This window comes from Canis lupus, chromosome 10, assembly GCF_003254725.2.
Source record: "Canis lupus dingo isolate Sandy chromosome 10, ASM325472v2, whole genome shotgun sequence".
Taxonomy (NCBI): Eukaryota; Metazoa; Chordata; class Mammalia; order Carnivora; family Canidae; genus Canis; species Canis lupus.
Window position 1 is genome coordinate 1,988,244 of NC_064252.1, and position 11,157 is coordinate 1,999,400.

At 41.1% G+C, this 11,157-nt stretch overlaps 1 protein-coding gene across 1 annotated transcript in view; it reads right to left on the minus strand.

Annotated features, from left to right (window-relative positions):
• B4GALNT1 (beta-1,4-N-acetyl-galactosaminyltransferase 1) overlaps positions 1–10,927 on the minus strand; it is a 33,419-nt gene extending 22,492 nt beyond the window's left edge. The window contains exon 1 of the mRNA XM_025476832.3: positions 10,883–10,927. Coding sequence (XP_025332617.1) covers positions 10,883–10,889 — 7 coding nt within the window. The 5' untranslated portion in view covers positions 10,890–10,927. The remainder of the gene's footprint in view (positions 1–10,882) is intronic.
• Between the last annotated feature and the right edge of the window lie 230 nt (positions 10,928–11,157).

Genomic DNA, 11,157 nt, shown 5'->3' on the forward strand with positions numbered 1-11,157 from the left:
TTGTCAAAGATTGGTTGACTATAGAGTTGAGGGTCCATTTCTGGGTTCTCTATTCTGTCCCATTGATCTATGTGTCTGTTTTTGTGCCAGGACCATGCTGTCTTAATTACAGCTTTGAAATATAGCTTGAAGTCCAAAATTGTGGTGCCACCAGCTTTGGTTTTCTTTTTTGACATTCCTTTGGCTACTTGGAGTCTTTTCTGATTCCATACAGATTTTAGGATTATTTGTTCCAACTCTGTGAAAAAAGTTGATGATATTTTGATAGGGATTGCACTGAATGTATGGATTACTCTAGGTAGCATAGATATTTTAACAATATTTATTCTTCCAAGGAGAATTACAGATCAATATCCCTGATGAAGATGGGTGCAAAAATTCTCACTGAGACACTAACCAATAGGACCCAACAGTACATTAAAAAAATTATTCACCAGGATCAAGTGGGATTTATTCCTGGGCTGCAAGGGTGGTTCAACAGCTGCAAATCAATCAATATGATATGCTACATTAGTTTTTTTTTTTTAAAGGCAAGCACCACATGATCCTCTCAATAGATGCAGAAAAAGTATTTGATAAAGTATAGCATCTTTTCTTGATTAAAACTCTTTACAATGTAGAGATAGAGGGAACATACCTCAATATCATAAAGCCGTATATGAAAAGCCCACAGTGAATATCATCCTCAATGGGGGAAAACTGAGAGCTTTTCCCCTAAGGTCAGGAACACGGTAGGGATGTCCACTCTCACCACCTCTGTTCAATATAGTACTAGAAGTCCTAGCCTCAGCAATCAGACAACAGAAAGATATAAAATGTATCCCAACTGTCAAAGAAGATCTCAAACTCTTACTCTCTGCGGATGACATGATAGTCTATTGGGAAAACCCAAAAGACTCCACCCCAAAAGTGCTAGAACTCACACAGGAATTCAGCAAAGTGGCAGTTGGATTTCAATATACTAATAATGAGACAAAGGAAAGAGAATTAAGGAGTTGATCCCATTTACAACTGCACCAAAAACCATAAGATACCTAGGAATAAATCTAACCAAAGAGGCGAAGGATCTGTACTTAGAAAACTCATGAAAGAAATTGAGGAAGACATAAAGATTGTTACAACCTTAACCACTCCAGACACCTTTAGCCTTTTAGCCAGCTTTTCCAATGTCCTCCCAATTCTTCTTCTTTTTTTTTTTTTTTTAAGATTTCTTTTTTTTTTTTTTTTTTTTTTTTATTTATTCATGAGAGACAAGAGAGAAGCAGGCTCCTGACAGGGAGCCGGCTGTTGGACTCAATTCCTGGACCCTGGGGTCATGCCCTGAGCTGAAGGCAGACACTCAACCACTGAGCCACCCAGGAGTCCCTGTCCTTCCAGTTCTTAATGATGGTGCTCTGAGGAACTACTGGGGCTTTTCCCAATCCTCCCTCATAATGGACTTGGATAAACCATTCTCCTGGGTGGGAATGAATCTTTCTCTGTCCTTACTGACAAGGGAGCTATACTCTAGGGTGTTCAACCCAAGCCATTGTCAAGCCTTCCCTGCCTTGACTAAAGTGGTTCAAACAGTGGGGGCCTCTAATAAGCCTACACAGGTTCCTGTGTCTGAACCTATTCCCTTTTCTTTAGGCTTCTCCTTTTGGGAGATACCCACCTTTTTTTCTTTAATTCCTCCACCCCTATTTATTTATTGGGCCAAGGTTTTTCTTTTAAGATTTTATTTATTTATTCATGAGAGACACACACACACACACAGGCAGAGACATAGGCAGAGGGAGAAGCAGGCTCCATGCAGGGAGCCAGATGTGGGACTCGATCCTGAGACTCCAGGATCATGCCCCAAACTAAAGGCAGACACTCAACTGCTGAGCCCCCCAGGCATCCCTGGGCCAAGATTTCTTAGAAAAATACCATGCTGGAAATATCTTTCTCCCAAAAGGAGAAATAATTCTAGAATTTGACGGTAGTAATCAAAATTGCCAACTAGGTGAATTAAGTGACACATCTTTTATTTGCTGTGTCTCTCTCTATAGTATAGCTGAGTCTGGGGACACTGACCCTCTGTCCCTATTGGATCAGCTACTGTGGTCTTTATGGGCAAATCTTCAACCGATATTGGCAAGATCCACAGTACACATCTCATTCAAGATTCAAACAGATCCCTCAAAATCTCTCTCCAGAATAAATCAATAGTCTATAAATAAAGAAACTCTTCCAGTCATCAGCCTGTAATAGAAGATTCTAAGGCTCAGGGCCTTTCTATCTGCTGCCCTCATCCCTGTAATACCTCCATTTTACCAGAGAGAAAGCCCAAGGGGCTGATGATGGAGGTTGGTCCAGGAACTTGGAGCAATAAATAACATTGCTATCCCACAGTACCCTGTTGTTCCTAACCCCCACACACTGCTGACATCCATTCTCACTGGATGCAAAAATTTTTTAAGGGTTTTTATTTATTTGAGTGAGAGGAGGAGAAAGCGAGCAAGCGAGAGAGAATGAATGGGGATAAAGGGGTAGAGAGGAGAGGGAGAGTGAGCAGCAGACTCCCCGCTGAGCTGGGAGCCCACGTAGGATTATCACTCAGGACCCTGGGATCATGACCTGAGCCAAAGGCAGATGCTAACAGACTGGGCCACCCGGGTGCTCCTGGAAGCAAATTTTTTTTATTGTAATTGATCTATGTAGCTCAGGTTTTAGTATTCTAGTGATAAGGATAGCCAGTAAGTCTTTGCTTCCACTTGGGAAGAACAGCAGTACAGCGGGGTGGTGATGCTCTGGGGTCACACAGACAGCGCTTGCCTTTTACAAACCTTAAAAGCTTATTTGAATGATATAAAATTTATTTGCTTCTCTGCTGCCCTTCTCCAACCGCTTCACGGAGAGAGCATCCACCTGTTAAAACTTTTAGCCGTAAAGGGACATAAAGCCTGGAAAGAAAAATTACAGTTTCTTGAAACTCAGGTTCCACACTTAAGGCATCTAATCTTGAAACAAGGAGTACATTTGGATCTAGGTAGGCTTCATGACATCCTGAACTTCCCCACACCTCAAACTAAGCACCAGTTATGAAATTTCCTTAGACTGGTTATTGTTGAAAATGAATTCTAAACTTTTCTCCTATAGTTCAAGCTCCATAAACTTTACTAAAAAAAAAAAAAGAAAAAAGAGACAAACTTGACTTTATTATTTGGGGAGACCAGAATGACATAGCTTTTGGGACTTTAATAAAAGTCTAACCAAGTCCCCCGCCCTCAGACATCCTAGTCAGCAGTTCCCTTTTTTCTTCTTTGTATGTGAGAGGGAAGGGCATGCCCTTGGAGCACTCACCTCCAAACACGGGACCATCATTGCTCCATAGGGCACCAGAGTCAGCCACAGGGCCCTGCGGCTCAGCGACATCCCCCTTGCTTCAGACATTCCTGCCACTGTCCTTTCAGTTAAGGCCCCTGAGGAAGTCATCGCAGGACCCCTTTTAACCGTCCTTGTGCCCCATGCAGTGGAGGTCCTCCCGAATTTTCCCCCTACCCAGCATCCCACCTTCTGGGACATCCTCCTGCCAACGGTCCCTCACAGAGCGCTTTCTTGCTGCAAGAAGCTTAACCCTGCTGTTCTCCCCTCCTTCACCAATGATAATGCTGACAGATCACCTTTGGACTCCCTGTGACAATTTACAGGAAACTCCTCTCACCACAGCAGATTTTTCATGGTTTACTGCTGGCTCTTATTTAAAGGATGAAAATGGTAAGTATCAAGCCGCACATGCTACTGTAGCTCCTTTTGAAGTTATTCAGGCAGCACCTTTCCCTCTGGCTACTTTGGCTCAATAAGCTGAGGTATGCGCCCTAACTTGGGCTTATACCTTAGCCAGGGGTACAATCACCATTGTCTGTACGCCTTTGGGGTAGCTCATGATTTTGGAATGTTACAGAAGCATAAGGTTTCCTTACCTCCAATGGGGGGTAAAATTAAAAATGGACCCTATGTCCAATTTTTTTTCTATGTCCAAAATTTATTAGGTGCCTTTGCAGTTGCTCTATTACTAAACTTCCAGGGCATTCCAGACTCAAATCCCTGGAGGCCAAGGGAAACCACCTTGCTGATATTTCTACCAAAAATGCTCTTCTCAAGGAAGCCAATAGCCAAACCTCTGTCATGGTCCAAAGGGATGTTCTCTAAATGATAACTTGGAAAAACTGACCAGAGATGCCCAACGATTGGCCCCAGAAAAGGAAAAATAATATTGGGAATCTAAGAACTATTGGCTCAATAGAAAGAGAGAACTTGGATTTGGATCAAATAACAACCTGACCCCACCAGAATTCTAAAATTCCCACTAGTTACCACTGTACATACATTAAACCATTGGCTTACTGACAAAATGACAGCATTAGTGAGCTAATATCGGTGCAAAAATAGTAATAAGGGGGATCCCTGGGTGGCTCAGCGGTTTAGCGCCTGACTTTGGCCCAGGGCGCGATCCTGGAGTCCTGGAATCGAGTCCCCCGTCTGGCTTCCGGCATGGAGCCTGCTTCTCCCTCCTCCTGTCTCTCTCTCTCTCTCTCTCTCTCTCTCTCTCTCTCTCTCTCTGTCTATCATAAATAAATAAATAAATCTTTTTCTTTTTTTTGGCGGCCGCCCCCTCCGCGTTCCCGCCGCGCTCCTGCTCCCTAAATAAATAAATCTTTAAAAAATATTAATAAACCTATAAAATGTGTCTGCCTTGCTTGTCCCACCTGTCCATAATACCATCTAGGGAGACTGTTTTTTTACCCTTCTTCCAGATACTTTGAGCCACCCTATGGACCATTTGAGGTTTTGCAAATGGATTTCATACAGTTCCTCCCCTTCTCATGGTTATAAATATAGCTTAGTCATAGTTTGAATGTTTTCTCATGGGACTGAAGTTTTCCCTTTTACACAGGCCACAGCTTCTTTTGTAACTAAAATTCTGTTCAATGAGGTGTTATCTACTTGGGGAGCCCCCCAGAATTTCATAGTGATTGGGGAATCCATTTTACTGGTCAGGTGCTTTGCTGAGTCTGCGCTGCTTGGCTGGGTTTATGACACTTTCATTGTGCATACACCATCTTCAATCCTCATGGTTAGTCGAACACACTAATGACGCTATTAAGACCCAACTGGCAAAATTTGCAGAGACCCTCCAAATACCTTGGCTGGAAGCACTGCTGTTGGTTCTTCTAAAACTCAGATCTAACTTCTTTGGAATTTTTAGACTCTCAGCCTCTGATACGGTCACAGCATTTCCAATGTACTTGGCCTCTGCCTCCTTTGACCCATAGTTGATAAAAAGAGATATACTTCAGGGGCACCTGGGTGGCTCAGTCAGTTAAGTGTATGCCTTTAGCTCAGGTCATGATCCCAGAGTCCGGGGATCAAGCCCCATCTTGGGCTTCCTGCTCAGTAGGAGCCTAGTTCTCCTTCTCTCTTCTGCTCATGCTCTTTCTCAAATAAATACATTTTTAAAATAATTTAAAAAGAGAGATATACTTTAATATTGTAAAGGCCTAATTGCTTCTCTTAAAAATAACTATGCTTTGAAAAAAAATAACCATGTTTTGATAGAGCACTCTTTTCACAGCACACTCCCAGGAGACAAAAGACCTTAAGCATCACACCTTGCAACCTGGAGATTTTGTCATTGGAAAAGATACCTTCAGGATTCCTGGGTGGCTCAGCGGTTTGGTGCCTGCCTTCAGCCCAGGGCGTGATCCTGGAGTCCCAGGATCGAGTCCCGCGTTGGGCTCCCTGCGTGGAGCCTGTTTTCCCCTCTGCCTATCTCTGCTTTCTCTCTCTCTCTCTCTCTGTGTCTCTCTGTGTCTCTCATGAATAAATAAATACAATCTTTAAAAAAAAAAGGAAAAGATACCTTCAAAAAGACTCTTTTCAACCTCACTGGAAAGGCTCCTTTCAAGTACTGCTAACCAAACTTTGTGCCATCAAGCTCCAGGGAATAGACTGATTTGCATAACATATCTAAAGAAAGCACCATCAAACCATGACCAGACCTGCACATCCACTGGCAACCTGAAAATAAAGATTTTCTGGAATTGAAGCAGACCACAACTGACTTGAGACAGCTTTTCTAAGATGTCTGCACCAGGCCAGTTAGAAGGTTCAGGATTTATAGAAGTCTCTTCTCCTCACCTTGAACTATTTAGTTGATTCTGGATTCTTAACCAAATTCATGGTTTCTGAACTTAACTTTATAGACTGTATTATTTGATAACACATTTGGCTCCAATTGGTTGTTTTGAGATAACAATACTGTTTAAAACACCTTTGAAATGGGCAGCCTGGGTGCTCAGCGGTTTAGTGCCGCCTTTAGCCCAGGATGTGATCCTGGGAACCGGGATTGAGTCCCACATCGGGCTCCCTGCATGGGGCCTGCTTCTTCCTCTGCCTGTGTCTCTGCCTTTCTCTGTGTCTCTTGTGAATAAATAAATAAAATCTTTTTAAAAATACCTTTAAAGTTTGTGGTTTTGGAAAAAGTTAATCAGTTATTACTTCATATTTATATCTATGCTGTATCTCCCTAAATGCACTTGGTTATTTCTTTCAGTCACTCTCGCAACATTCACAATTCTGTGTTCACGGCCACTTTCAGCAGGGACTTTCAGGAAGCATGCATGACTCCAAGTTTGCCTGTGTAGGGAGACCTTTCATCCCCTAAGTCAGAGTAAGTGCCAATAAATGTTTTCATTTGGCTACTTTCAGTCCTAGGGTCCTGGTTTAGAACCATCATACAATATGGAATTGTGTTAATTTTGAGTCTGTACTTGTTGCGTCAAACCATTGTAAAAATGGGGTACCCAATAAGGAGATGATTTCCAATTTTTGTGATCTAAAAGGACTATAGATGGGAAGTGCCTGAGAATTCTCCCTCCTACCCCTACTTGTTACTTGAATGTGACCTCAGCAGGTTTCCAATCTGTACAATTTCCCTCCACCATGGGACATGACATGCAGGAAAGGCCCTTCCTGGCACTGAAGGACAAAAGGCCACTAAATTAAGAAAACCTGGGGACACCTGGGTGGCTCAGTGGTTGAGTGTCTGCCTTCAGCTCAGGTCGGGATCCTGGGGTTCTGGGACTGAATCCCACACCTGGCTCACTGCAGGGAGCCTGCTTCTCTCTCTGCCTGTGTCTCTGCCTCTCTCTCTGTGTCTCTCATGAATAAATAAATAAAATCTTTTTTTTTTAAATAAAGAAAGAAAACCTGACTCTTTATCGGTGATGCTTTTAGAGAAAGATCATGATCAAAAGGGGAAAATGTGAAAAGTAATCAAGGGAAACTTTATTAAAATGGAGTTGGGAGACCAGAAGGGGGAGCTCTCAGGCCATACCTCTCAACCTTAAGAACCTCCATTAAGGACCCCCAACAGATGCCAACAAGGAAAAAATCATCAGTTACAGGACCCAACAGGAAAGGATGTGAGTTGCCTCTCCTACAAGAAACTGACCCCAGCAACTCAGCCAATGAGAAACCAGTATCACCCTGAACTCCTGCCTTTCTCCAATGTAGTTTTGTTCAAAACAACCTCTCCCAACTCCCTCCTCAATAAAATAACATTTCTCTCCTTTGTTGGACTAGCAGATGGTTTTTGCCACAGCTTTCTTGTTCTGAATTGTAATTTTCTGCTATTGCTGGAATAAGCCTATTTTTTGGCTGGTAAAATAACTTTTATTTGTTAGCTCAGCACCCGTTATTAGATCCATGATTTGCAATTTTTTTCACCATTCAGTAGGATGCCTTTTCATTTTGTTGATGGTTTCCTTTGCCGTGCAGAAGCCTTTTAGTTTGGTATTGTCCTGCTTCTTTATTTTTACTTTTATTGCCTTTGCTTTTGGAGTCAGATCCAAAACTTCAACATCATAACTGATGTCAAGTTTTTATTGCCTATATTTTCTTCTAGAAGTTTCATAATTTCAGGTTTTACATTCAAGTCTTTAGTCCATTTTGAGTTAATTTTGGTGTATGGTGTAAGATAATGATCTAGTTTCATTCTTTTTTTTTTTTTTAAAGATTTTATTTATTTATTTATTTATTTATTTATTTATTTGAGTGGCAGGGAGCAAAAGGAGAGGGACAGGCAGACTCCATGCTGAGCGGGGAGCCCAACTTGGGGCTCAATCCCACAACCCTGAGACCAAGACTTGAGCAGAAACCAAGAGTCAGATGCTCAACTGCCCAAGCCACCTAGGTGTCCCTAGTTTCATTCTTTGGCTTGTCGCTGTCCATCCCAGCACCATTTATTGAAGAGACTGTCCTACCCCCATTGTGTATTCTTGGCTCCTTTGTCATAAATTAATTGACCATATATGTGTGACTTTATTTCTGGGGTCTATATTCTGTTTCATTGATCTCTGTGTCTGTTTTTATGCCAATACTGTTTTGATTGGCATAAAAACCAGCTTTGCAATATAGTTTGAGAGCAGGAAGCATGACATATCCGGCTTTGTTCTTTTTTGTCAAGATTCCTTTGGCTACTCAGGGTCTTTTGTGGTTCCATACATACAAATTTTAGAATTATTTCCACCCTAATCTTTATCTTACTTCCTTCTTTTTTTTTTTTTTTTTTGGCAGCTTGATTTGATGTTATTTATGCGTTTTAAATTGAGATATAATTGACATATATTAGTTTCAGGCATAAAATATAATGATTCAATATTTTCATACATTGTGAAATGATCACCACAGCAAGTCTAGTTACAATATTTATCACTACACATAGTTACAAATTTTTTCTTGTGATGGGATTTTAAGGTCTACTCTCTTAGCACCTTTTAAATATATAATATAGTATTATTAGCTATATTTACTCTGCTCTACATTATACCCCCAAGGCTGGTTTGCCTATTTATTTATTTATTTATTTATTTATTTGATTTATTTTATAACTGGATTCAACTTTTTGTTGTTGTTGTTAAAGATTTTATTTATTTATTCATAAGAAAGAGGCAGAGAGAGGGCAGGATCCATGCAGGGAGCCTGATGTGGGACTTGATCCTGGGACTCCAGGATCACGCCCTGAGCTAAAGGCAGATGCTTAACTGCTGAGTCACTCAGCTATCCCTGAATTCAACTTCTTGAAATAAGGCTTAGCTCATTCATTTTTGGCTTTTCCGATTTTATAATCATCCTTTATAAATTTCTCATCAAGTAACACTTTAGGTATCACAAAGTTTTTATGGGTATTTGAATTCTTTTTTTAAATGACTTTTATTTTTTTAAGATTTTACTTATTTATTTAAGAAAGAGAGAGAGAGAGAGAAAGAGAGAGAGAGAGAGAAAGAGTGCATTCATAAGCAGAGGGGAGGGGAAGCAGGGAGCCTGGCACAGGGCTCCATCCCAGGACCCTGGGATCATGACCTGAGCCTAAGGCAGATGCTTAGCCAATTGAGCCACCCAGGAGCCTCCTTGAATGCTTTATATACTTCCAAAATGGATAATACTTCCATTATTTTGAATAATGATTCAAAAGACAAGTATAAAAAGGTGCACAATGAAAATTCTCCCTCCTGAACTTCTCTCCAACTTGCTCAGTTCCCATCCCTACAGGTAACTTTGCTCTTTGTTTTTTGTGTGTCCTGCCAGCCTTTCTTTGTGGTTCACAAGACTAGAGAATCTTATTTACCGTTTCCTTCATTCACAGGCAAATATAGGATATTAAATCACTGTTAATCAGTTTGTTTTTATTTCCCTTAGTAAATAGGAATTATATTCCCCTTAGAGACTTTTCAATAGCAGCATATGTAGAACTTTCTCCTTTGTTTTTGTGGTTGCATATTATTTTACTTAGGAACATTCCATCATTTTTTCCACCATCACTGTTTTGATTAAAATTATTTCTCCCTAATCTTTTGTTATTACAAAAGATTATTATATTGTACATGTGTGCATGTGTAAATATATCCATATGAGTATAATTACTGGGCAAAAATTGTACTTATTTAAAGGCTGTTTCAAAAAATATTTTAGGGAAGGAAGGAGGGAAGGAGGGAAGGAGGGAATCCCTGGGTGGCTCAGCAGTTTGGCGTCTGCCTTTGGCCCAGGGCGATCCTGGAGTCCCAGGGTCAGGTCCCACATCAGGCTCCCTGCATGGAGCCTGCTTCTCCCTCTGCCTGTCTCTCTGTCTCTGTCTCTGTCTCTCATAAATAAATAAATAACATCTTTAAAAAATATATTTTATTGGGCAGCCCAGGTGGCTCAGTGGTTTAGCGCCGCCTTCCGGCCAGGGCGTGACCCTGGAGACGCAGGATCCAGTCCCACATCGGGCTCCCTCCATGGAGCCTGCTTCTCCCTCTGCCTGTGTCTTGGCCTCTCTTTCTCTCTGTGTCTCTCATGAATAAATAAAATCTTTAAAAAATATATTTTATTGGGGCGCCTGGCTGGCTCAGAGTGTGTGGCTCTTGATCTTGGGGTCATGAGTTCGAGCTCCTTACTAGGTATAGAGATTACCTAAATACATAAGTAAACTTAAAAGTAAATAAAACAGGGGCACCTGGGTGGCTCAGTTGGTTAACCATCTGCCTTCAGCTCAGGTCATGATCCCAAGGTCCTGGGATCGAGCCCATCCAGCCCCACGTCAGGCTCCCCAACTGCTGGGATCCCAGCTCTGCAGGGGAAACTGTTTCTCCCTTTCCATCTGCCTGCCACTCCCTCTGCTTGTGCTCTCTCTGTGTCAAATAAATAAATAAAATCTTAAAAAAATAAATAAAACAAAATATTTTATTCAAAACAAATTCAAAACATATATAAAGTTAGAACTATTATAATGACTCCCTCTGTATCACTTAGCTTCAACAATTATGTCTAGACCCATTTCATTCATCCCTTGCTTATCTCCCTGCACTACACTTACCACTCATTGATTATGGTGAGGCAAATCTCAGACATCGTATCTTTTCATCCACATATGAAATGTATCTCCACACTTATCTAAAAGATAAAGCCTCTTTAAGAACATTACCACATACCATGATACACTAAAAAGATAATTTTTAATATTATCAAATATTCAGTATTTTCCCATTTTCCTGATTAACTCATAATTTTTTAAAAAGATTTATTTATTGGGGCAACGGGGTAGTCCAGTAGGTTAAGCATCTACCTTCGGCTCAGGTCATGATTTCAGGG